A 25,936-nucleotide genomic window follows, 5' to 3' on the forward strand; every position below is an offset into this window, starting at 1 on the left:
GGCGCCGGCCGTCGGCGATGACGACGGGATCGGGAGCGGCGCGTCCAGATCGGGGAGAGGGGGGAAGAGAGCGAGGGGAGAGTGGGTGGTTGGGCTAGGGTTTCGGGGGGTGGGGGATATGGGGAATGCGGGGTGGGCCTCCTGGTGGCCTGGGTGGCCAGTTGGGCCGAATGGCCCAGGGGGAGGGGGGCTTTGTCTTTCCCTTTTTTTTGTTTCTTTTCTGTTTTCTTTTCTTTATCTATTTTCTTTTCTATTTTATTATTTTAATTTCTGTTTTATAAAATATAAATACAACTCCTAAATTAATGTTATAATTTATTCTACTGCCCCAAAAAGTTTGACACCTGATTAAAATAGTTTGCATTATTATTATTTTTAAAAGGCCTTTAATTAATTGTCATAGCTGCTGTTTTAATTACTTTAGAGCCTTTAAACATTTTATCAAAGCTTGGTCTCTCCACCATAATTGCTTACGATTTATTTGAAACAACCCGAACATTTTAGTTTTAATTTTTGAAAACTTTTGTTGTTTGCCATATTTGAATTTGAATTTTGATCCGGTTTTGAACTAACGCGAGATTATCAACACTAACAGAGGTGACGTGGCATCATTAGCGTAGGGTTACTGTAGCATAATTATCCGGGCGTCACAGGTTGGTGGTACTAAAGACCCCCCCCTTTAGTACCGGTTGGAGCCACCAACCCGTACTAAAGGCCACCACCTTTTTAGTACCGGTTCGTGGCACGAACCGGTACTAAAGATTGTCACGAACCGGTACTAATGAGCGCCGCCCGCCTGGCCGTTGGAACCGGCATTAATGGTCACATTAGTGCCGGTTCAATACCAAACCGGGACTAATGAGTTTCACATTAGACCCTTTTTCTACTACTGTACGTTGAGACCACATGGTCTTTTACTTCCAATTTGGATGTAATTGGGAGGAAAAAAGAATTGGAGGTGCACTGAATATGGCGAGCTTGGGGTGGATATTCAGATCACATCAGATCCACAAATTTATGGTTGGTTGCTCCATATTCAGTTCAATTTACTTGACTAATCTTATTGCATTTGATATCCTGGACCACCAAATCATGTGCTTATGTTTAGTTTGATCAATGCATCAACCTCGTAGCCTTGCATAACTAATGCGGAGTAGGTGTTATATATGAAGCTCTTACCTCGCCCTGGATCGATAGAGCAAGAGAAGAAGACCAATGCAACAATGGTGATCAGCTGAGTTGCTGAGCTCACCTAAAGTAGTGCAAAACGTAGACATGGGTGTGAGAGGTGTCAGTAAAATATTGTGCGTCATTGACATCTTAGCATTAGGGACCCTCGCGTGTAACTTTCAGTTTTTTCGTGATTTTGTATTTCATTGTGTGTGCATGACACATCTTCTTTGGGGCCATCTAGCAATTTCAGCGTGTGTTTGTACCTATCCGTATTCCGGATGATGCTTAATGATGATGCATCATTATACTCTTTAAAAATGCATGAAACCGTTTGAATGTGATACAAGGGATAACATGAGGTGCTCCCATGACTTGGATGCTACGGTGATACGAGCTCCCGCTGAATCTGAGATCTAACAACTCTCAGGAGGTCTAAAGCTTTTTGCAAAAAACCCTCAAAGAGTCTAATAACTGCGCACAAGTACGGAAGCTGCTTAGATATCATTGGATCTCATATCTAACGGCCCAGAAGCTTGTATCACCGTACTATATAAGTCGTGGGTGCAGCACATATAACCACGGAGTGGGATGCGATGGCCGATAAGACGTCATTTCATTTCGGGTGCCACAAAAGCAGAAAAGAGCAAGCAAAAAGGGTTGGTTCGTTCGTTGGTTGGCTCGCTTGCTTTCGCCCGCCGTTCGCTCCCACGCCCAAAACGAACGCTTTCGCTTTTGCATTAAGCGTCCACACGTGCTCCCAGTGAGTGCATTTTACCTCTATGTCCAACTGTAGATACTCTTAATGCACGTAGTATCTCATCTAAGTATTAATACATTGGAAGAGGCCTCGGGACGATAAAATGTCATTTCACCCAGGATGCACAAAAAAGCAACCAAATAAGTTTTGTTGGTTCACTTGCTTTTGTCGTTGGCTCCCACACCCCAAATGGTTTTGCTTTTGCATTAAGCGTCCACACGTGCTCCATGAGTCCCAGGTACTCTTCCTCAGTTCCTTTCCTAGGCCATGTCCCATGTGGCCACTTCGCCTCGCCAAATGTCACCTCACCTTTAGCTAGCTAGACGTCGCCAAATTTTTCTTCATGCTCAGCTCAACTGGTATAGTTGCCACAGCCATAAAAAAAAGACAAATTGCAGCATAATTGCACTCTAGTTTTTTTAACACAGTACAGACGCAAGCGCCGGCATATCATCTTAAAATTTACAAAATCACCATAGGCACCTCGTCGTCGACGGGAACGTCTCCTTCCACTGAATGCGCATCGCCGGAAATCCTGAAATAAATCCAGAAATAAATGCGAGCACCAGGACTTGAACCCTGGTGGGCTGAATATATCACAGTCTCTCTAACCATCCAACCACATGTTGGTTCGTACAATTGCACTCTAGTTGAGTAATTGAGTGCGTGTGCCAGCTCTATGTTACGGAGGGCCCTTGGCTGAACTCAACGATATGGGCCCCTGATACTATACATACATGTATGTGTTTGCATACTTTATAAACATGTGTATGTCTAACTTTATTTGCAAAATATTAAGAGTAATATTTCAGCTATACATCCCCAGTTTGAGAACTCTAACAATAATTGCTGGAAAATTTCATATTATAATAGAAAGACAAAAGATAGCAAAATGAAACTAACAAGATTACCTCAAATAAGAATCAAATTCTAGTGACTCCGTTCACAACAATAGTAATGCTTCAGTGCTTCAAAAAATTTCTTCAGGCATTTCTTTTATTTTTTTCCCCGTTTTGCAGCACCTGACAAATGTTTGGGAGGAAACATTGTTAGACTAATGACCTAAAATTATGAAAAAAAAAGAAGTACTCCTCAAGTACATCAGCAGTTCAACACCTTAACAATCATGTACCCTGTATACTAAAATTGGGGATGGATAATTATATAGGTACTTTTGAAAGACCGAGAGGACAATGATCGATGAACTTGCACAGTCACACCATCACAGCCTCACGGATGGCAAGAGCAAGATGGGCCAACGACAGCAGTCAGCAGGCTGAACCGACGGCAACCGGCAAGGCCCCGAGTGTAGAAGTGCATGCTCTAGCCAATGCAACCAAAAGACCGATCTGATGGAAGAGACTAGACAGCACATTATACGTCAACGCTCCCCTCACGTGTGGCTTCCTCAAGCCTAAACGTGGACCGAAAGTGGGCTGCAATTTTAATTGCGCCAGACGGGTCTTGAACTCAAGACCTCTTGGCTTCGATAAGACCGGTCTTATGGAAGAGACGGCAGCAAGAATCCGGAGTGACGATGAGACGAGAAAGTGATTGATGGGTCACTGATTTGGGAGATGGATATATAGATGCGTGCGACTCTGCGAGATGCGGCCGTGCGCTTGCGTCCTAGCGATGAGCCAGTAATGGGCCAAGCCCATCACGCTGCTCCTCACTTCTTCCTTTTTCTCATTTTTTACTGGGCTATAGCATACCAGATTGTGGGCTCCCTCAAGACGTGGGTCCGGCGATGGCCTCTTCGGCCATACACCAGGGCCGGCCCTGCGTGTTAACATGGATAAGAAAAATTGTGCTTATTTTCAATTCGACCGGTGCAACAACCTTCTAGCCTTGCATTAGTTAATGCAAGGGGGGGTGTTATATATGAAGCTCATACCTTTAGCTGGAGCGGTAAACCAAGAGAACTAGACCAATGCAATGCGAGCAGCTGAGTTTCTGGGGTCACCTAGAGCAGTGCAAAAGTGTAGATAGTAGAGATGGGGGTGGGAGGTATCAGCAAAATGTTGACCACACCTGTCCAATCTAGATTTTCCATACGTATGTTGGGGTTCTCGGTTTATATTGATTGACAATCTGCTTGTTGGACATTTGTCCAACAGTTCTAGCATCTTAATTGGCAAATTCTTCAATACATAGATGTCTACGAGCACAATTGTTTCTTCATGAATGGGATGCATGCATACAATCTGTTTTTCTCAGTCATTGACATCTTAGCATTAGGGACCCTCGCGTGTAACTTCCAGTTTTTTTTCGTGATATTATATTTCATCATGTCTGTGTGCATGACACATGTCTTTTTTGGGCCCATCTAGCAGTTTCAGTGTGTGTTTGTACCTATCCGTATCGTTGATGATGCACCATTATACTCTTTAAAAATGCATGAAACCATTTGGATGTGATATAAGGGAGAACATCAAGTGCTCCCACGATTTGCACTAGTACAAAACAGGGCTTTCGTCACAGGGCAGTTTTCACATTAGTCCCGGTTCAGTCACGAACCGCGACTAAAGGGTGCGATGCCCATTAGTACCGGTTGGTGGCACCAACCGGTACTAATGGGCTTTCAGGCATTAGTACCGGTTCATGGCACGAACCGGTACTAAAGGTCTCATTTTCAAACTCTACCCCCCTGTGGATCGCCTTTTCAGTTTTAGGAAAAACAAAAGAAAATGATGGAAATGTCAAAAAAATAAAATAAAATAAGTTTTCCATGTGATATGTGGTCTAGTTGTTGGGAAAATTAACAAATATGAATTTCGACTTTATTTGCAAAATCTCTCTGGAATTTCTTAAAATGGGCATAACTTTTGCATACGAACTCGGATGAAAAAGTTTTTTATATGAAAAATCATCTACTCGAAAAGTTACATCCGAATTTAATAGGGGGAACCCGTTGAACATTTTCAAAATCCTCAAAAACCTAACAGAAAAAAAGATACGGGGCTTTTAAGATCTGGAGAGGCAAAAAAATTCAATAAAATTCAAATTGTGGTCAAAATGTGATCAAACAATGGTCAAAGTAATTATTCTACAATATTAGTGTTACTAAATAATTATTTCAGTTATTTTGAATTTTGGTCAAATCTGGTCAAACTGTGGTCAAACAGTGGTCAAACAATGGTCAAACTAATTATTCCAGAAATATTAGTGTTACTAAATAATTATTGTTTTTTAAAACAATAGTTTCAAACTCAAACAGTGAAATGTGTCACTTCATGCTCAAGCTAAATTCCTGAGGGTTAATAGAATTGACATCTTACTATTGTCAGGAAAACAATAAGTGCAGACTTGGAAACAAGGGAGAATAGAACCCGGAAGTTAAGCGTGCTCAGGCTGGAGTAGTGAGAGGATGGGTGACCGTCCGGGAAGTTAGATGATTTAGAATGATGAGGGGTGATTAGAGATTAGAGGATAAAATTTTTTTCGTGTAAAAACCGGGACTAAAGGGGGGAGGCATTAGTAACGACCCTAAAACCGGGACTAAAGGCCCTTACCAACCGGGACAAAAGCCCCCTTTTCTACTAGTGTTGGATGCTACGGTGATACGAGCTTCTGAGAGCCGATGTATCTGAGATCTAAAAACTCTCAGAAGGTCTAAATCTTTTTGCAAAAAAGGCCTCAAAGAGTCTGATAACTGCACACAAGTATAGAAACTACTCAGATATCATTGGATCTCATATCTAACGGCCCAGAAGCTCGTATCGCCGTACCATCTAAGTCATGGGAGCACCCGATATTCTCCCTGTGATATGAATCCGGGAATTACGAGAACGCTTTGTGTCGAAACATTCTCATGCGTACCGTAACTAGGAGCGCTAATGTTTGAACCCGGGTGGACGGTCGCTGCATTCCTCTGTGCCGCGCAATGTGGTGATGCGATGGCCGATAAGACGCCATTTCATTTCGGGTGCACCGTACTACACCCGGCCACAATGCAGAAAAAGAGCAAGCAAACAGGGCTGGTTCGTTCGTTCGTTGGCTCGCTTGCTTTCGCCGTTCGTTCCCACGCCCAAAACGAACGCTTTCGCTTTTGCATTAAGCGTCCACACGTGCTCCCAGTGAGTGCCATGTACTCCTCCGCTAGGGCATGTCCCATGTGGCCACCTCCCCTCGCCAAATGGCACCGCCACCGCCACGCCAACGCTAGTCCATCATCATCACCATCATCGTCAAACAATATTTTTCTCAACCGGCGGCAGGTGGTGACACCGTGCCAGATCCGGCCCTCCTCGTCGGTGGAGTTCTACCCAAGCCGCCCGCTTCGCCTTCAATTCAACCGTCCCCGTCCCGTCCGCCTCACGTCGGCAGTAGGGGACGACGACGAGGGAGACCACACCTGCACACCACTGTGGGTGTGGGTGGGGCAGTGGGATTGGGAAGGAAGGAGGAACCGTCCTCGTCTGGTCTGCCCACGCGCTTCCATTCCAAGGGAGGATCACATGCTCGCTCGCGGACGACGCACACCTACCAATTCTGCAGATCATCGTCCTCTCGCCGCCACCGCCACCGCCATCTCTACGGCGCCGCGCTCCTAATCCCCACCCACCCGAATCGCTCCGCCACTCGCGCGTTAAGTGGCCTCCCTCTGAGTCATCGGTCGGATCTAGCGCCTCTGCGGATTGGCCGCCCGCGCGATCTGGTCATCGTGGGGATGCGGGGGGAGGAGGGGCGGAGGGGGAGGCGATGAGCGGCGCCGCCTCGCTGGGGCTGCGCACGGGGAGCTGCGGCTCCCTGCCCGCGGCGGGCGCGGGCGCCGGCGCCGCCGTCCCCGTCGGGAGGAAAGCCCGGGGCTGGGGCCTGCGCGCCGGCGCCGGCGCCGGCGGCGGGGACAAGGAGCGCCTGCAGCTGCTGCACCGCGCGCTGCGCCTCGTCGGCCGCCGCGGGGCCGGACTGCTCCTGCTGCTCGCCGTCGCCTCCGCCGCGCTCTTCTGCTCCCTCTTCGCCGTCGTCAAAGGTAATCCCTTTGACTCTGGTTTGGATTTTTCCGCTCTCTGCTCCTGCCCGCAGCGAAATGTTCTGTAGCTTGTTCGGGTCACGCAGCTGGCGTTTGTAAAATTCGGATTGGTTTTGGGAATTTCGTATCGTTTATAAAGTTAAACAATACTCCAGTACGTAGAATGTTGTCCGTGCAGATTGTGTGACCCGCCCCACGTCCTTAGTGCTCTTCCTCCCTATCGTTTCACGCTCTAGGTAGCTGCTGTCCAATTCCCTTGCCACTGTTCTATCCATTTTGGCTCATGGTCTTGATAGTGGTCTCATGCCTGAAACATTTCAAACGGGCAGGGTTTAGCTCAGCTGAGCTTTGTAGCTCCAGGCTTTTTTGAATTGCATGGAATTGAAAACTTAGGAATAGGAAAAACATAGTAGATGCCACCCATTGAGAATTCCTAGAGGATTGCAAAACATAGGAATCTCGTAAAAGGTGCCTTTGGATGATGCACAAGAGAAAACACAGGAATCTTGGAGGGTTGATGAGAGAGGGTAGAGAGAGACAGAGTGCAAATGAACTGGTCTCCAAATATGAAAATCTTTTGCTGATCAAAACCAGTACTAGCACCTGCAGCCAATGTGTCATGCCTTTCTTAGAGAATATTCCAACATGTATTCTGCCCAAGAGTTAATAATTCAAAACAAATGTTGCTTTATAATAGAATATAAATGATGTCACAAGGTATGGTCACTGACCTTCATTATTTTGTTTTGTTTTCTATGATCTTGTTTCAGATGACAACACTTCTTCAATTATCATTGCTAGCAACTACGAAGTCACCAATGCCATCCAGAATTCTGTATACCCCAGCACAACAAGGCCTCTTATGATGTCCAATGACCACAACAAATTCGAGCATCCAAATCGGCTTCATCTTTCACCTGGAAACTTCACAAATCATCCTTGTGAAGGTTTCGCAGTTCCTCCTATCCTGTTTGATAAGAAACGCACTGGGCCTCGACGTAAGCTTAGTTCTTTGCATTTTTTTTTCTACTTAGCATTGCAAAATCTTTTGTCCCAATCATGTACCTTGTCGTCTGATCTCTTCTCTCCCTCCCTGTAGCATGCCCTGTTTGCTATGTCTCGGTAGATCAGGCATTTGCTCTGATGCCTCTACAAGCTTCGCCATCTCCTGTCCTTGAAAACTTAGATTATGCCTTGGAAGACAGCGTCACAGCAAATTTCTCAAATCCGGGCTCTGCATTTGGAGGGCATCTATCTCTGGAGCAGAGAAATAAATCTTTTGACATTACCAATTCGATGACTGTCCACTGTGGGTATGTTACATGCATCTGCTGTTCCAGAATTCCAGATTAAGTCCCTGGCTTGTCCAAAAGATTAGCCTTTGAACTCTGAAATGTGAATATCAATCAACATTGTTTGTGCTGTTTTATCAGATTTGTTAGAGGAAAGAAACCTGGCCAAGGTACCGGATTTGACATCAGTGATGATGATCTGCTAGAAATGGAGCAATGCCGTGAGCTTGTTGTAGCTTCCGCCATTTTCGGTAACTAGCACTGTCGACCAATAGTTGTAACTTTTGTTGCACTCAATTTTCTGCTCACAATTTGATACCATTGTCCAGGGAACTATGATATGATTCAACATCCAAGGAATGTCAGTGAATTGTCAAAGGCAAATGCGTGTTTTTATATGTTTGTAGACGAAGAAACAATGGCTTATGTCAAGAATTCCAGCTCACTGTACAAAGATAATAAAGTTGGCTTATGGAGGCTAGTGGTTGTCCGAAACCTCCCTTATGAAGATCCAAGGCGCACGGGGAAGGTGCCTTTCTTATGAACAGTAACCTTTGCCAACTACTACTTTCTAGTTGAACATGCAGTCACAGTATGAGGCATTTCATGATAAATTAAATACTTAAATCAAGTATTAACTCCACAAGCAAAGAAAGTAAAGTCTGTAAGGTTATAGTATATACTCCATAAGCAAAGAAAGTGAAGTCTGTAAGGTTATAGTATTTGTATGCACGGCAAACTTGTTGAGGGGCTACTGTGCAAAACATGCTCTTGAGCTATCTGTCTTCAGTTGTCTCATTTTTAACCAGTTTACCAGAAATTCAGAATCTGATGAATTGCTGATTTGCCTTTGCCTGGCACTTTAAACCTTACTCTGTTTCAGTTTTGGTACCATTTTACTCCGTTTCACTTGTCATCATGCAAGAGATTGTAAGTTTATGTCCAGATGTCTAAGTGAGTATTCTTCTAGGAGGTTTTACTTCCAACATTTTAAGTAGTTCAATTGAAGAAATCTAGCAATTAATGCCCTACGACAAGTTTATCTGTATCTATACGTTGTTATGAGCATGTTGAATGACCAAATACTTTATTGGTGCAGATTCCCAAGCTTCTGCTCCATAGGCTATTTCCAAATGTAAGATTTTCAGTTTGGATAGACGCAAAGCTTCAGCTTGTTGTGGATCCTTATTTACTGCTTGAGAGGTATGCTTGACGTAAAGAGCTTGGTTTATTATGTGTCATTTCTTGGTGAGTCTGTTCTTAAGGAGAAAGCTTGTTGTAGATCCTTATTTTGCTGCTTGAGAGGTATGCTTGATGTAAAGAGATTGATTTATTATGTGTTATTTCTTGGTGAGTCTGTTCTAAAGGAGAAAAATCTGCCAAATAGTATTTTTTAACTAAAAATCTGCGAAATATTTAGTCTTGTGTCAAACGTCGGCCTGCCATATTTAAATCGGTGGGGGTTAGAGAATGGCCCGATTTATCCTCATTGCAGTATCGAAATTGCATACATCCAACTAAAATCTTGCGCATCTTTTGTCCCTGGTGCTCCTGTCACCTGTACTGTTGAGCCTGACTGTTTATTCTACCAATCAGGTTTCTGTGGAGAAAGAATTCTAGTTTTGCGATATCTCGGCACTACAGACGTTTTGATGTGTATGAAGAAGCAGAAGCTAATAAAGCTGCTGGAAAGTATGACAATGCATCAATCGATGAACAAATAGATTTTTACAGAAATGAGGGCCTAACACATTATTCTCCCGCCAAGCTTCCTATCACAAGTGGTCGGTGAACTCACCAGAGTGTAAATCATGCATCATTCATGCACTGTTTGGTTTCATTCTCAGACATCAATCTTTTCCCTTTTGCGTTGTGTACAGACGTCCCAGAAGGCTGTGTGATCATCAGAGAACACGTCCCTATCTCGAACCTCTTCACATGTCTTTGGTTCAATGAAGTTGACCGTTTCACCGCCAGGGATCAAATTAGCTTCAGCACCGTCCGGGACAAAATAAGGGCTAAAGTCGGCTGGATGCCCCAGATGTTCCTGGACTGCGAAAGGCGCAACTTTGTTGTCCAGGTAGTACATCTTCCCCGGTTCCATCTTTGGCCACAGAGCACTTGTTGCATGAACAACTACTTTACATTTACTGCACATCTCAACTACCGAACATTTTGGCCTACAGGCAGACACAGCACATGGCTCACCTGTTAATCTCATGATTTACCTCTTTTGTCGTCAACATTTCACCAGGCATACCACAGGGAGCTGCTAGAGCAGATGATTGCGTCCGGCAGGAACACGCCTCCGATCGCGGTCGAACCATCTCGGAAAATCAGACCAGGTAGCAGCAGGAGAGCTCCCCCGTCGAAGAAGCCTGTCGTGAGGCGGAAAAAGGAGAAGAAATCGAGCTCGCGGAGGCGGGCCGCGAAGCCGGTTACCTGGGCGATGGATGCTGGGTGACGGAGGTTCACCGGGATGGATGGACGGACTCCTGTCACTCGATAGTTGGGTGTGGCCGTATGTATGGCAGCTGGTGCCACTAGGTGGGGAGAGGGAGAGAGAGAAGGAATGGAGGATTGTAATTTTTTGCCGGCCACGAAATGGAATTTGTTGATAGCCAATTCTTCATTGTTGTTGTAAATAACAGCGGAAAGCAGTATCATTCAATTGAGCCCGGCCTGTTTTGGGTCGAGTTATTACAGTAAACTCGAAGTAAAAATTGGGCACTAGGCAATCTGTTCTGTGTGGTGTAAAAAGTAAAAAAAAAAGTATGGCAAGCGCCCACCGTGGGGCTCGAACCCACGACCACAAGGTTAAGAGCCTTGCGCTCTACCAACTGAGCTAGACGGGCTTGCTGCTGCTTCACTGAGCTAGGGAAATTTGGATGGAACCAGTTACATTCTTCTTCTTTCCTAAGGCTAGCCAAAAGAAGTGACGCTGATCACCTGGAATACTGCAAGTACCTGAAAGCAGTTTAGGACCCGTTTATCTGGCGAACATTTGAGGGACTTGTCATGTATGGAAGGAAAAAATGCTAGCGACGCAGTGCAGTGTAGTTTTTACTTCTTAAATAAATGTCATGCGTTTGATCACGATCCAACGGCTTTTAGGTCGTTCGCCGGAAGCTCCCTCCCAGCGAACGTTCACCGGTTAGATACACCGTTAGTTTAACAAGTTAGGACTTGGTACGTACCGGCCACTTTGCAGCATCAGTTTTCTTCCCAGGTTTTGCCTCAAAATATCAAAGCAAGAGCTCTTCCAACTGAGCTAGACGGGCATTTAGTAAGATTAACTGTATGATATACGAGTATTAAACATGCTTGCAGTGTCGTGGCACACCTCGGAACGACATAAAGCGCGTAAATAAATCACCCAGAAAAGCACATCAAGCCTTTGTAGCAGTATGTTTTATTAGCCACCGATCTCCTTGTACTCCTAGTATAGAACAAACACCCTGTGACTGCGATGAATCGACAGTTCAACACTGCCCATGTCTACACAACAACAGTTTTGCAAAATGCACAAGACAATCAGTACAAAATGCATATTTTTGTGACGCGGCCAATCTTATTGAACACAAGGCGGCGCGAGCCCGCGAGACTTGGAACCCGTTGCTGATCCATTGATCACCGCAGTTTTGGCTCTGGGCACTCATACATGATTGATGGAGACCGACAGACCGTTATAGACAATAGGGATGGGTTTCAGTCTGCAATCCCACAGCTACAGCGCCAAAAAGAAACAAGTGCCCTCCTGCTGCTACTCTGAATCATTCAGCCTCCTCGAGCATGTCAATGAATCTCCTCCCATCTTGCTTCTGGAAGACTGACCTGTCTAGGTGCAGCTCGTTGGTCGAGACCGCCTCGAATCTTGCCCAGAGCTCCTTCTTGAGAGTAGTTTCGCCGGCGTGCCTTCCCTTCAGGTTGGTGCTTTCCAGGCCTTTCCAGGGAGTGCCAACCAAGGCCCTGCTATGCACTGCTGGGGTCTGGATGAGTTTGTCATCTGGAAGCTCCTGCTTTCCCTTCAGGTTATTGCTTTCCAGGCCTTTCCGGGGAGTACCAACCACGGCCTTGCTATGCACCGATAGAGTTTGGATAGGATTGCAATCTGAAAGTTTCCGTCTTCCCTCCAGGTTATTGTTGCTTTCCCAGCCTTCCCAAGGACTTTCTATCAAGGATTTGTTATCCTTTGCTGGAAGGGGAACAGGCTTATCATCTGTTGGACTTGGATCCATTAGCACGCAGGTCTTGAGGGGCGACAAGAACCAGTCAAGAGCCACATCGGCTTCTTTCTTTCGGCGTCTGTCTCCGGTAGGCTGATTAAACCCATACAGGTCTGGATACCTTGATGCCAGATCCTTCTCATCAGACAGCATTTCATCAGAGGATCCAGATGGTGGTTTGTCACTCTCAGTCGGTCCAGCACTGAGAATGTCATCCTTACTTGAGCCCTCCGATATCGGTGAGAACACATGTTGCTTACCTCGCAATGCTGTCTTCAGGCATGGAGTAGGCAGTGGTGCTCTCCTGCTCTTCTGAATTGAGAAGCTAAAAGGCGAAAATAGATTGTCTTCTGATGAGCTTTTCTTTGCTTTGCTAGGATAAGGTGTCGCAACACCAGCCCTTGCTTCCTTTCCTTTCACGCTTTGCTCCAGATCAGGACTATTGTCATCAGAAATGGTTAGTTTCCAAACAGGTAAATCGGGAAAATTCAGCTCATCCATGCTGGCAGTTGTCCTCAACTGTGCTTTTGATGATCTTGGGCACATGGATGAGCGTGCTTTTGATTTTGGCAATGGTGTCAAGAGAAATAACTGCTTCCCACTGTCGACCATACATGCCCCAGTACGCCATGAAACAAGAGGTGAAGGCGAGACAATCAGGTCAGTCTCTGGTAAGTTGTTGCTGCTGCTGCAGACCAAGTCTTGTGAAGGCGATACTGCCGGGCCTGCTGGAGGTAAGTTGCTGTTGCTGGGAAACAACTTGTCATTCCCTTTCGCAACAGATTTTGAACAGGTTTCCATGGTGTGCTTTGAGGCATTTTCACTTTTGGCTGGGGAAGCTTCAAGCGCTTGCTTAAGTCTGGAGGCCCATTGCTGCATAAGAACAAAATGAGTGATGATGAGAGCAGAAAGCATAAAGGGCTCATGCTCATGTCCTTTTTGCTTCAGAAAGAATGAAAGATTCTATGACAGTGCCCACCTTCAAAGAAGAATTAGTGTCTGACAAGAAGCAACTGAAGGATTCTATCTCTTGTTCCCCTCTCGTGGATATAGTATGGCATTGGAGGGCGCTGGAGACCAATTTGTCAATCTGATTGAGGGGCAAAAACAGGAGGACATTATAAGAACCAGCAAATTGGCAAGCTCAGCTGTAACAGTAAAGATCTATCTACAGCTTGACCGACAGAGGAATCAGCATTACTAATCCATTCCAAGAACAAGCAAGAGACTAAGATTCAATCCACATACAGTAAGGTACTACTAATCAATTCCACATAAAACAAGTGACTAAAGTTTCAGTTGACAAACATAAATATATACAATCTCTTCTTCCATCCAATATCAGTCCAGACGAGTGATGACAACAATTCAGAGACATAGAAAGGACACTACGAGGCACAACATAAAAGATTTCCGGTCAGGATGCAGATTTGCACATCCACCATTCTTCAGTTATACAGACACCAGTACGCAACCACATGTCGTGACTGCAGACATCACCAGGAAAGAATTCGCTGCCCCCAAATCGCCACGGAGGTTGGCCAGTACAGTACAGTATTATCCAGGAACACGAGATCCTAGCAGGATGCCCCGAGCAGCGGAGCCCACCCAACCCCATCCAGACGAGCATCGGATCGGATCGGATCGATCCATGGCACCACCGCCCAAGCTGGAACGAATCACACGGCGCTTCACATCGCTAACCTAACCTACCTACCGAACGAGACGGGGAAAAAGGGGCTACGAGGGTTTCGAGCGAAGGGCGGAGGGAGGGGTCGACCTGGGAGACGAGGCCGGCGAGGGCGGAGCTGGCGAGGAGGAGGCGGTCGAGCGCCGGCTCGGCCGCGGCGGCGGCGGCGGCGGAGGGGGGAGCGGCCGCAGCGGTGGGGGGCTTGCGGCGGAGGGATCCGGGCGGCGCCGGGTGGGGCGTCCTGTTGCCGGAGAGGACGCGCAGGGGGCGCCGCCGCGCCGTCGACTTGGGTCCCTGGCTCTTCTGCATCAGATTGGATTGATTGCCCGGAGGGAGGGGGGAGGAGGGTGGTGGCCAACGGTCGGGAAGGGGGGTGGATTTGAAACCCTTGCGGCTGTGCGCGTCGGCGTCGCGGTTTCCAGAAGGAGTGGAGACGGGACATAGGGGGAACGGGGGTCGTCGCTTTGAGATTCGTGCGGGTATTTGTGAATATTTCAGTATTAAGAAGGCTAAAAATTGCTTGCCGTCCATTTTTTTGCACGAATCTCGATGCGGACTTTGTGTCCACATCAGCGCATCGCACCGAATCGCGAACTACGACAAGGGCCAACTATGCCATTTTTTTCTAGCAGCCCCCTCCGCCCTCCCACTCATTTATCCGCAGGGAGCAGACTCGGTTTGATCTTCAATGTGGGGGTGGGACGCCGGTGCCGGGAGGAAATGCTCGTGCGCTTCTGATTTTAGGCTCGCTGTGCAGCGAAGGTGCAGGGAGGGCGTGGAAGCCCGTTCCCGGCGATGCGGTGCTTTTCCTAACTGAAAGGCATGGCTACTCCCCGGTGTGGCCACACCCCTTATACTGTCCATTCACTTTTTTCAAGATTCGTGCAACGGGCTGTCTCAGCGCAGCGTCCAGGCAGTATTAGCGCGAGTGTGCAGGGCCATTAGCATATTTTACTCTTAGACCCCCCAGGCATATTTGGGAATAGTAAGGGCATCTCCAACACTGATCCTTGTATACGTTTGGATCACGCAGTCGGGATGTGTTGTGTCATGCAAGGTGGTCCTGCATCGGTCTGCAGGGTGGTCCGGACACACTTTCTTCTGCAAAACTGGAGACAAACATGGGGGGCTTTGTGGGCGTTCGGACAGCAACAACCACGCCCACTTCTGACCACCATGGCCCACCCCAAACCATCCTCCTTGACCGCGCGCATTCCCGCCTGGCGCCAGCTGCTCGCATTCATGCTGCTGTGGAGCGGCCGCTCCACATTGAAGTCGGTCCAGAGCGGACGCGACCTCTCACTGCCTCCGCCATTGAAGCGGCGCGCCGGCCGAGGTCACTGCCCGCTGCACGCCTGGCTGAACACGCTTCCTGGCCGCATTCAAACATTTCCATTAAATTTGCGCATGTTTCGAGGAACCTACTCCGGCCACACGTCCGTTCATGTGGGGCGGTGTTAACTAGAACGCTGGGCAAACTCCTCCCGTCAGCCGACTATTTAAAGGAGGCCAGACGCCGGGCAAGAATCGCACCACTCCGCCGCTCTCTATCTCCTCCTTCTACCATTTTCTCCATCCTTTCGATGGCATCCGACGAGCAGCAAGAGCAGTTCTCCGGCATAAAAGCCGGCTAGGTGGCCCGTCGAGCCCGCCGGATACGAGCCAAGTAACCCGCTGCTCCACCTCCATCGCCTAGCCCGACGGAGCAAATTGCCGCTCCAAGGCGGTGCATGGTTCAGGAACTAGCCGCTCCAGCTCACAGAGGAGTGGCGAGTTGCTCCAGGTAGGCACGCATGAGAGCACAACGGAACGGGGCATCGTGGCTGCCATGGACAAGGCCAAACGTCGTGCCATCCCCCGTCAACATATGTGGAACTGCGCCTGACCGATGGAGAAAGACGCGGAAATCGACGAGTCGGTGGCCCCCGCGTCTGCGTCTGCCATCAATATCGAGTAAAAGTAGAACACGGTCCCTGGAAGGCCACCGCCGGCATGCACAATCGGCGACTTGCCCGGTTCAGCGCAGACCAACGCTGACCCTCGCCTCGGCTTCATGGAAGCAGAGTAGGCACCCTTACCCTCGGGCTGAAGCACCCCCCCCCCTCCCACTCCGGTTGAAGCACCCTCTTTGCCATTCCGATGAGCAGCACAGCCGGGCACAAGGAAGATACGGGGGAAGAATGTACCTTCGGGGCTTCTGGCAGTCCGATGAGCGGGCTGCCATACATGGGGAAGAAAAAGGGATCCGTCACGGCCGATCGTAAACTAGTGTAGTGTATTCGTCTCGTGGGAGTGGAGCTTCACGCGATCGTACGTGCACATGATTTTACCTTTTTAGTAAAATATGTCTAAAATATAAATGTTTCCGTCCGGTTTGTATAAAATCCGTCGTGTTTGCACGAATTTCATCCGATTAGTTAAATGATTATTGAAATGTATACGGGCAGCGTTGGATGGCCGCCTTTATATCCGTGTTCGCGGACGGACCGATGATGAACGAAATTTGGCCGGTCTCATTGACTTTGCATAGTTCCTCGGTAAGAATACTTCAATAATCACGTCCAATTCATTCCACTTTATTTATTACGAAGTGCATCAATGCAAGTAGCACATTAGTAGTACTTTTATTTGCAGCTTCTTATTTTCCATAGCGCCTGAGCACCAGTTAATTAATCACTTAGTTGTCGCCGCAGTCAACGAACTGGTAGCTGACGGTGAGGTGGCCCTGGGCCACGCCCTGCCCGTCGGTGTCGATCTTGCTGAACACCGTGTCGAAGTCCAGGTCCAGCCCGCCGTTGCTACACTGGTCGACGATCCTCGCCGTGATCTGCGCGCCGGTCGCCGTGTTCGTCACCTACACGCACAGGGTCACATCACAGGGGAAACGTTCTAGCAGCAAGCCCACACAAAACAAGAGGAAGAAAGGCAGACGCCTGAGAAAAGATTGTCCTTGATTACCAGGAGGCACTTGCCGCAGGACGCCTGGCCGGTCGGCCCGGCGGGGCCGCAGAAGGCCGTCCAGCCGTACTTGGAGCGCCAGGCGTACGACATGCCGGCGTCCCAGGTGGCGCAGTAGGCGCTGGCGGCGTTGAGGTCCCAGTTGATCTTCTCCGGGCTGTAGTAGTTGTAGGTGGCGCGCACGTTCGACGCCGACTGCGCCGCCGCCGCGGCAGCCGCCGCGGTCAGCAGGACCACCGCAAGCGCCATGCGTCCGGCCATCTTTGGAGAAGGAGATGATGTGGTGTATCAGTGTATGCAACGGGAAGTGGGATTGAACTGAACTGCTTTTGATGGAAATGGCCTTTTGCTGCAGGGAGCATTAGAGATCTCGGAGCATTATATAGAGTTGGGAGTGCGGCGCGCAGGGCACCACCAGCACACGCGCGGTGGACTTTTCTTTCTCCGTGAGTCCATTTATTTTTTCCACATTTTCTGGAAACAAGCGCACGCGTCAACAAAATTTCCATCTGCCAATAAGAGCATCTACAACCGAACCGCCGATACCCGCCCCAAATGCCCGGACAGCTGTCTGGTGTACCTGGACGAAAATTGCCACCCAACCGAGCGCCCCATTTTAATCCCGAATGCCTAAACTGGCTGGCATTTCTCATATCCAGCTCATATATGGGGTGGATATTTGGATGCTCGGACGCATCCGGTCACGTCCACCGCGTTGGATCCCGCCCAGGCTGGCCCATATGATACCCCACATAAGTGGGACCCTATCCACACTCCGGTCAAAACCCTAGCCGCATTCCACTCCACTCTCCTCCAGTCCAGTCCCCTCCGCCCACAAGCTCCCATCCGGCGACCTCCCACCTCCTCCGGCATGGCAGACAGCGGATCTGAGTCCTACACCTCCAGATCCATTGACTCGGAGCTCGTTCCACGCGGCTCTCTGAGAAGGAGATGGCCTTCCACCTTTCGCTCCGCCGCTCCCGAGAGGAGGCCACCTGACGATAGCGGTCATACACCTTTCGCCATAAATTCATTGCGTCTGCCCAAATGATGCATAGATACGGCGTGAGGCGTATCGTCACTGCCTCACCGTAGGCGGTGCGGTCCGTCTGACGTCCGAACACGATGACGGATGCACAACCGCTTTGCTGATGCGGCACCACCAGAGTTGGGAGTGCGACGTGGCACCACCAGCACACACGGTGGACTTTTGTTTCTCTATGATTTTTTCCACATTTTCTGGAAACAAGCGTATGCGTCAACAAATTTTCCATCTGCCAATAGGGACGTAGATATCCTCCACACTGTTTCCCTGGTTTATTTTGACCACAAGTTTTCTGGAAACAAAATCAGTTCCTTTCTCAATTTTCACCTAATTCGGATCTTTTATATATGTTGGTATTTTTCTGAAAAAAAACTCTTTCTCTTAGTTATAACACAGGAAGGGGAGCCTTGGAGCAGCAGTAAAGTTGTTGCTTTGTGATCATGAGGTCACGGGTTGAGTCTTGGAAACAGCCTTCTATAGAAATTTAAGGGAAGTCTGCGTACTATAGATTCAAAGTGCCGGACCCTTCTCCGGACCTTGCGCAAGCGAGAGCTACGCGGCTAGCACAAGATAGAACGAGATATCGACCACCACAACTCCACAAGCCGCTTCATAATTGCTTCTAAGCTGCAAGTTATGGGCTAATTCAAATTAAGTAGGCTGATAATTGGAAGTATAGTTTGGCTTGCTTGTATATCTCTCAATCTGATATCGACAAGAGTATATATTTAGAAGGAAAGAAAAATAATTCTTTAAAATTTATTTGTATTTATGTTTTTGTGGTAAAGTGACTTTCATGAATAAAATTTGTAGCTAAGTGAACTAAATGTAGAAGCCTGTGAACGATCAGTTTATTGGTCTGAAAAAAGTATAAATTATACATTGTTGGAATAAATAAATTTGAGAAATAAATACATGGAGGACTGCCTCGGAATTCCAACGCTAGTCCGTTCCGAAATTTTGACAGCATGGAAATATTGACTTGGCCGGCCGGCCAAACTGATCTGGTAACATGTGGCTGAACATGCAAATGTCCAAATCATTTCGGTGTCACAGAAGTTCATAAATGTGTGGTAATGAATTTTCGCACAGACTGCACGAGGGTGTCCAAGTCCAACAGAAAAGTCCATTTTGGACCCCAACAGTCCTTTTTCGGCTCGGCGAGACTTTTTTTAACATTGATACAGACGCAAGCATTTATACATAAGCGCATACACTCATCCCTATAAATGTGCGCGCACACACACCCTACCTTTATAAGCATCTCCGAGAGATTGAGTCGGCATGTCATCTTGAAATTTACCAAGTCATCGTAGACGCCTCATCATCGACGGAAACGTCTCCTCCCACTGAAAGCACATTGTCAAAAATCCTGAAATAAATCCAGGAATAATACAAGCATCAAGACTTGAACCTTGGTAAGCTGAGATACCACAGTCCCTCTAACCGTCCAACTACAGGTTGGGTCGCGGCTTAGTGAGACTTGACTACTTGAGAACACCTGTTGAGCGCATGTCCATGCACGTGTTGATTGTGTGTTGTAATCTTCGTCCATCTAATCTCTAGTGTGTGTGGATGTGATAATTTTCCTTTACATCTATATATTGACACTCGATACCCGTGAATACATCTGAATTGCATTTTATCTATTCTCTACATGGTATCAACCTAATCACAATTATCTATATATTGACGAATTTTTATGCATGGAAGACGTACTTCAATCTTCGCTTCCATGGGTACAACATCTGTGACCACGTCGACGACACCACCGACTTTTTGGCCAGGGGCGGACCTATGTTGGTCCAGCCGGTGTCACTGGACACCGGGTAGAAATCTAACTTATGTTATGTATAGTACGCAGTCTGGGTGTAGACACCAGTAAAAATTAAAGCTGGACACCGGTTGGAGAGAGAGAGATATTTGTCGATTATTTGAAGACTGGCATTTTTTTTGGACGTCGATAACTGCTACACGTGCGGGCTACAAGGGGTCGTGTTGCACGACCAGTCTGGTGTTTCACCAAGCCAGCCCGCACACCAGTTGTTCACGCAAAGACTCCAACACCCGCACGTCCAGGCGATCACCTGACAGCCCACACCTTCAAGCGTAAACCCCTCTAGCCCGCATGACCAATGAACATCTGCTGCACCCCACGAACTAGTGTGAGTCCCCCGCGAGAGAGTTGCCACCCCAAAAAACCTCCCCTAACCCCTCTTCCAACGCCCACCTCCCCATCGGCTCCTTTCCCCTCCCTCCATCCTTTGGTTTCTCAAGTTGCCATGGCAACCACAACAACCCCTAGTGTTGGAAACGTAGTAGAAAAACAAAAGTTTCATCCTACGATCACCCGGGAACAATATGAAGATGCATATAGGGTCTGGATCAACGATTGTTACCGACTCCGGAAGTGCAGCGGAAGTAGCTGAGTCGGTGTAGATCGTACTTGGAGTCCCTCAAACATCGTTGACGATCCAGCGAACATCCTCGAACGGAATACCAAAAGCACGACCTCTCTACTTGGTTGCAAGCGTACAATCTTCATGATCCGACAGCGCTTCACCGTTCAGGGCTAAACGTCGCCGGAAAATTAGAGGGAAGAGATTAGAACCACATGGGGCTAGGGCTAGCTCTAATTAGTCAACTAGGACCAACAAGAATTAGAACTAGATCAACTAGAGGAGGCTCCAAAACTTGTGTATCAATAGGGAGAAATTCTCTAGTATATATAGGTTGGAGGAGAAGGAGAGGGCAGCCACCAAGGAGGGACTCCCTCCTTGGGCGCCGGCCAAGGGGGAGGAGTTGGACTCCTCCCAAGTCCAATTCGGCCCCGCCATATGGCAAAGGGGGCGCCACTTCCTACTTGGGCCTTGTGGGCCAAGTTGCTTCCCACCTCTTAGCCTTTTTAGGCATGTTGATATTTAAATTAATATAAAATATTATAAATACTTTCAGATCATTTTATATATATTTTAACATCTTACTATCTTTTTTTCTTACATTTTTCCTTTGTTCCAAGAGGGGCACTTCACTTCTTACAATAGAAGAGGTTGGCTGCTCCCGCTATTTATCTCAACAGAAGTGTGTAAAAGGAAATAAATTTTGTGTATACTCGTTCCACCCCGAATTAGTTGTCTTAGATTTGTCTAGATACGGATATATCTAGACATGTTTTGTGTTAAGTATATCTATATCTAGGCAAATCTAAGACAACCAATTTGAGACACGACGGAGGTCCCTGCAAAAAAAATGAGGGAGCTAATAACTTAATATTTGTAATGCCACTTCTTCATATTACCATAACTCCCATTCAGTTGAGATGTTGCAACAATCCACTTGAGGTCACAAAATGCGTCTCACTGGTTTGAAATTTCTGGAGAGCCGAAATTTTTGGCTGGAGGACAGAATCGTCTCCTGCATTTATACAGTTACAGAGCTACCAATTACTAAGAGACACAGCTCTCCATGGATGCTCCAGCTACACACACAGACAGGACCCTGGCGTGACTCAGACATCGCTGCTCCTGAGGAACAACCCAACATATATCTATATCCAGGCTATGGCTCCTCAGACCTCGGCCTCGAGGTACTGAGAATGAGCTGCAGCGAGGAGAGCGGCCCCGATACCTGACCCGTCGTTCGCGAGCTTGATGACAACGGAGGAGGATACTTCCTCCCCTAGCATCTCGCGCAGGGTGTTCTCCAGGGTTTCGCTGAAGATTGTGTAGTGCTCGTAGAGCCCACCGTCCATGGCAATAACCGTCCTGTGCTTGTCGCTGCCGGGGATGTCCCGTCCAAGCTTTTTGAGGACCCCGTGTATCCCTGCAGCAGCAAGGCGCGCCCCACGCTTTGCAACGATGTCGCATACGTCCACAACTAGCCGTCTCGTTTTAAGTGAGGTGCCCTGGATCTGCAAAATAAATCAAGGATTTGGATGTGTTCAATTAAGTGTTACCATGAAGGAAATATTTGAGACAAGCGCTAAAATGGGGACAAACGGTAAGGAGATTACCCCTAGGACATCTTTCAGTTTGGCTCCAACTGTTCTGAGATCAGGTGACGTGTCATGGTGCATCATTGACATATGTGGCGTCCTGGATACATCATCTCAAGCTCTCACTCTCTGGGTATATAACTAAACATATCCCACAGGAAAATGGTGTGGGTGGCAGACAGAGTTTATCTGACTTCTTTAAAGACTGGACTGCTGTAAATCTAATAATCAGGTATGAAGTTATGCTTGGCAACTTTTTTACTATGTCAAGTATGTTGCCAATGCATTTCTACTGGGAGCTTATTAGCGGATCAATGCAAGAATTCTAACCCTAGACCATATACAGTCTTCACGGTTACTGTTTTTTTTTTTGCGGGTCTTCATGGTTACAGTTTTAGTTCATCTATCTTCCTACCTTAATTCAGCATGGGAAGACAAACACTGTAGCATTTTGCTTATCTGTGTTCCGTACTTTATTAGGAAACAGGCCAGATCTGTTGAAGTATGCTGGCAGAATCGAGTTGAGACTATGCTTACCTAAGAATAAATGGGATCTTTAGTTTTGGTGGTATATCATCACCAAAAAGAGAAGCTTCTTCAGTCATCTTTAACAAGACTCTTCTTACAATTTCCCCCAAATACATACCAGAGATCAGCTTTTCATAAATCTGCAAAAAGAAATTTAGATATAGCCAGCAATGAAAGAAAACAACAAGATGTATCTCTTTAGTATGAGACCTGTTCACCAGGATTCAGGCTTTCTGCATCTAATGCTTGATCAAATTCAGTCAAAGGAAGATGGGACGATCTGAAGTTCCCCCATTCCATATTTATTACCTGTGACAAATCACAAAACTCATGACAGTCCTGACAGCATGTACAAGCAACATGAATTTTGATAATTACAGACGACATGTTGTTTCTTCTCCAGCTTTTCACTATCATCGATTACCTCCGTCCCGAAAGCTTGTCTTAGATTTGTCTAGATAGACAAGCTTTTCGGGACGGAGGGAGTATTTTCTTTTGGCATCACCATACATTTTTTGAACATCTGTATAGTTTTTGCCTTGTGAAGCACAATAACACTCACCATATCTCCTGACTTGGGAAGGAGGCCATGCCATTTAGGAATTGCATTGGCACGTTCCACGTATGCTGCATTGGTACCTGTACCCAGAATAACAGCAGCAACGACATCATTGTCATCATATCTGCCCCCAGCCAATGTTCCTATAGTATCATTTACCTACATAAGATCATGTGGGTACATGTCAGGTTATGGAAAAGATAATCGCTGGAGTTTGGACACAGGATACATAACATAACAAAAATTATCATGTCACTTCACAGCAAAGAAACTAACCAGTGCTGTCACTTTCATATCAAGCCCCTGACGGTCTAGAGCACTGCTTAATTCAGCCACCACATCTGCGCCTACCTGACTTCACAGCAATGCAGTAACTATTATGTTCCAGATAAATTTGTAAGTTCCAACAACCATAGGTGATACAGGCATAATTTTGAGTAAACAGCATATGTTTTCCGTGAAAGGTCAAGTCTTGTCAGCCATTGTTAAGAGTATAATATTAATCTGTGTGATGTGTATGAGTTGACACCATAACAAGAACTAACCGTTTCATCAATAGAAAAACCCTTAGTCCACTTGATAAGAGTTCCGGATGCAATTGAAGACTGCTTTACTGGAAAAGAGAAAGTAAAACCAAGCTCTCTTTGCCTTCCCTCAAGAAGATGAAAGTCTTCACCCTCTGAGGCAACAAATTTTGCCAAAGCAGCGGCAATAAAATCAAATAGTTCCTGAAAAAAAAAATGACATGTGACATAGTTATCCATTGATCAGAAAGGGTGCAAAACTGACTATGGAACAGTTTTACTTGCGAGGTCCCAGTCATTAAGTGTGCCGGGATTGAGATCTCATCACATTCTTGCTTCACAACTCGCCCTTCCTTGCCTCCTAATTGAACACGTAAAACGCGAAAATTTGTCCCTCCAAGGTCAAGTGCATAAAATAGCCCCTTCTCTTGCCTGCCAATGTGGCCCTCGACATATTAGATATATAAATGCAAAGTGCAACTGCGTGAAATGGTTCAATGATTCGCTGGAGGCTGCAGCTCCACATATTAGTTTAAACACAGTATATGGCACTTGTGAGTATATAAGATACCCTTTGTGTAGTGTTTAACAGAAAAATACAGAAAGACCATCAAATGTATGTGCTGCAATTCACCATAAGAACTACAGGATTACATGTAACCACCACAGCAGACGACTAAAAATATGCTTGACCTTATACACCATAAGACCAATAGACTTTCAGAAACATTTCACTTCAAGTTGCAAGGCAGTCCAGAACGACTAACAACCTTAGTCCTGTTCGGTTTCAAGTAAAGAACAGTGGTCTACATCTTGCAGTAACCATATGATCAGTGACTCAATAAGGTTGGCACATCCATCCAACCAAAGCCTACACGAGCGAAGTTGCAAGAATTAATTGGCAAGTGATAAAGCAAACAAATTTCCCTCATTTTTGAAAGCCCAGCGACAAAGTTTTGCCTCAATCTATTAGCAACGCAGAAAAGAGTAGCATGTTTTCCCCAGTTACACAAGCATGCCCGTGGTTTTTTTTTAGATGCACATACATGCCCAGTTGGTACAGAAGTTCTAGACAAATCATCATCACAACAGTAGTACGGCCACAACCTTAAAACGGTCAAATCTACAGACAGAATCTTGCCCATTTCACGGAATCAGGAACCTTACCCCGCAGCCCATTTCTAGCACAACACGTTAGAGGGGGCCGCGACAGCAATCCCGCAACCGCGGAGCAACCCAGGCACCAGACAGCGACAAAAATCCATAGCGTGACTGCTTCTCTTGTTCCTTATTTTTTCTCTCGCAGGAACAGACGGAGGAAAAAACAAGGGCAGATCCATTGGACCTGATGACGCTCGCTCGAGGCACACTGGCTCCAGACGAACGAACTAGGCGGGGCAAGGGCAAGGGAATCTCCCAAGCCTCTGCCCCGGCGGACGTCCCAATCCAAGTAAAGCAGAGAGGAGAAGGAGCGCGCGTTACCCCGAGGGGAGGGAGTCGACGTAGCTGATGATCATCCCGAGCTTGCTGCCGCCCTCGGAGGCGAGCCCGGCGTGCATCTCGACGGCCATGGCGTCGGCCACCTGGCGCAGCCGGGCCGGCGGCGCGGCGGAGCGCTCCTCGAGGCCCCGCAGCACCGCGTCGGCGCGGCCCCACCGCTTGGCCTCCCGCATCTGGCGCCGCGCCAGCAGCGCCACCCCCACCGCCGCCGCCGCCGCGACCGCCGCCACCGCCGCCTTCCTCATCGCCCGCCAGCCGCCGCCGCCGAAACTGTTTCTGTCCTGCTGAGTCGCGCTCCGCTCACGCTCACGCTCACTTGGTCCGCCGCCCGTCCCCCCCGCCGTAAATATGGGCGGGGGGCGGGGGCCGTTCGGGAATGCGTCGTCGGCTCCTTTCTTAGCCGTTTGTGCCTGTGGGAAGGGAGTGGGCGGGCCCGGTGGCGCGAAGCGGTGTTGGGCCGGGGCGGTGGGCGGGTGGCTTTCGCGGGCCTGGCGAGTGGGAGGGCCGTGACGCGGAGGGGCCGTGGCGCACGTGGGTTCGGCGCCGGGTGCGCGGCACGTGGCGGGCGAGGGGGGGAGGCCGATTGACCTTTTCGCTGGTGCGTGCCCCGGGCGGGACCGTTTCCTCTTTGTACGCTCCGAAACTTACGAGATCCGAAAGGGAGCACCCAACGATGGGTTTTTGTTTCTTGCGATGATGAAAACTCGTCAGCACA

At 47.7% G+C, this 25,936-nt stretch overlaps 4 protein-coding genes and 1 non-coding gene across 5 annotated transcripts; 1 reads left to right on the plus strand and 4 right to left on the minus strand.

Annotated features, from left to right (window-relative positions):
* Positions 1–6,074: 6,074 nt before the first annotated feature.
* On the plus strand, positions 6,075–10,907 carry LOC123182754 (probable hexosyltransferase MUCI70). The gene is made up of 9 exons (XM_044595413.1): positions 6,075–6,905; positions 7,676–7,903; positions 8,005–8,218; positions 8,339–8,448; positions 8,527–8,726; positions 9,297–9,400; positions 9,794–9,981; positions 10,078–10,277; positions 10,452–10,907. Exons 1-9 carry the CDS (start codon positions 6,635–6,637, stop codon positions 10,659–10,661), a joined length of 1,725 nt encoding a protein of 574 aa, XP_044451348.1. The 5' UTR covers positions 6,075–6,634; the 3' UTR covers positions 10,662–10,907.
* A 72-nt stretch (positions 10,908–10,979) lies between these two features.
* Positions 10,980–11,052, minus strand: TRNAK-CUU (transfer RNA lysine (anticodon CUU)). Its single transcript has one exon. It is a non-coding gene; the product is annotated as a tRNA-Lys (tRNA).
* A 530-nt stretch (positions 11,053–11,582) lies between these two features.
* On the minus strand, positions 11,583–14,505 carry LOC123182755 (uncharacterized). Its single transcript, XM_044595414.1, has 3 exons — positions 14,204–14,505; positions 13,403–13,513; positions 11,583–13,296 (listed from the first exon to the last, which is right to left on the minus strand). The coding sequence occupies exons 1-3, from the start codon at positions 14,420–14,422 to the stop codon at positions 11,971–11,973; spliced, it is 1,656 nt and encodes a 551-aa protein (XP_044451349.1). The 5' UTR covers positions 14,423–14,505; the 3' UTR covers positions 11,583–11,970.
* A 2,160-nt stretch (positions 14,506–16,665) lies between these two features.
* On the minus strand, positions 16,666–17,495 carry LOC123173965 (pathogenesis-related protein PR-4). The gene is made up of 2 exons (XM_044589974.1): positions 17,072–17,495; positions 16,666–16,967 (listed from the first exon to the last, which is right to left on the minus strand). The coding sequence occupies exons 1-2, from the start codon at positions 17,330–17,332 to the stop codon at positions 16,791–16,793; spliced, it is 438 nt and encodes a 145-aa protein (XP_044445909.1). The 5' UTR covers positions 17,333–17,495; the 3' UTR covers positions 16,666–16,790.
* Positions 17,496–21,378: 3,883 nt separating this feature from the next.
* LOC123182756 (hexokinase-2) lies at positions 21,379–25,586 on the minus strand. Its single transcript, XM_044595415.1, has 9 exons — positions 25,204–25,586; positions 24,003–24,153; positions 23,743–23,925; positions 23,474–23,548; positions 23,201–23,356; positions 22,849–22,947; positions 22,648–22,778; positions 22,129–22,210; positions 21,379–22,026 (listed from the first exon to the last, which is right to left on the minus strand). Exons 1-9 carry the CDS (start codon positions 25,464–25,466, stop codon positions 21,685–21,687), a joined length of 1,482 nt encoding a protein of 493 aa, XP_044451350.1. The 5' UTR covers positions 25,467–25,586; the 3' UTR covers positions 21,379–21,684.
* Between the last annotated feature and the right edge of the window lie 350 nt (positions 25,587–25,936).

Source organism: Triticum aestivum, chromosome 1D (assembly GCF_018294505.1).
Source record: "Triticum aestivum cultivar Chinese Spring chromosome 1D, IWGSC CS RefSeq v2.1, whole genome shotgun sequence".
Taxonomy (NCBI): Eukaryota; Viridiplantae; Streptophyta; class Magnoliopsida; order Poales; family Poaceae; genus Triticum; species Triticum aestivum.

Excerpts from the sequence above, each read along its gene's own strand:
- LOC123182754 (XM_044595413.1), top strand. The coding sequence starts at position 6,635 with ATGAGCGGCGCCGCCTCGCTGGGGCTGCGCACGGGGAGCTGCGGCTCC. Across the intron at positions 8,219-8,338 it reads TCGATGACTGTCCACTGTGG|ATTTGTTAGAGGAAAGAAAC; the intron begins GTATGTTACATG and ends CTGTTTTATCAG. Across the intron at positions 9,401-9,793 it reads CCTTATTTACTGCTTGAGAG|GTTTCTGTGGAGAAAGAATT; the intron begins GTATGCTTGACG and ends TCTACCAATCAG.
- LOC123182755 (XM_044595414.1), bottom strand. The coding sequence starts at position 14,422 with ATGCAGAAGAGCCAGGGACCCAAGTCGACGGCGCGGCGGCGCCCCCTG. Across the intron at positions 13,514-14,203 it reads TCGCCGGCCTCGTCTCCCAG|ATTGACAAATTGGTCTCCAG; the intron begins GTCGACCCCTCC and ends CCCCTCAATCAG. Across the intron at positions 13,297-13,402 it reads ACACTAATTCTTCTTTGAAG|CAATGGGCCTCCAGACTTAA; the intron begins GTGGGCACTGTC and ends GTTCTTATGCAG.
- LOC123173965 (XM_044589974.1), bottom strand. The coding sequence starts at position 17,332 with ATGGCCGGACGCATGGCGCTTGCGGTGGTCCTGCTGACCGCGGCGGCT. Across the intron at positions 16,968-17,071 it reads CCTGCGGCAAGTGCCTCCTG|GTGACGAACACGGCGACCGG; the intron begins GTAATCAAGGAC and ends CTGTGCGTGTAG.
- LOC123182756 (XM_044595415.1), bottom strand. The coding sequence starts at position 25,466 with ATGAGGAAGGCGGCGGTGGCGGCGGTCGCGGCGGCGGCGGCGGTGGGG. Across the intron at positions 22,948-23,200 it reads TTCCCAAGTCAGGAGATATG|GTAATAAATATGGAATGGGG; the intron begins GTGAGTGTTATT and ends GATTTGTCACAG. Across the intron at positions 22,779-22,848 it reads GCCTGAATCCTGGTGAACAG|ATTTATGAAAAGCTGATCTC; the intron begins GTCTCATACTAA and ends TTCTTTTTGCAG.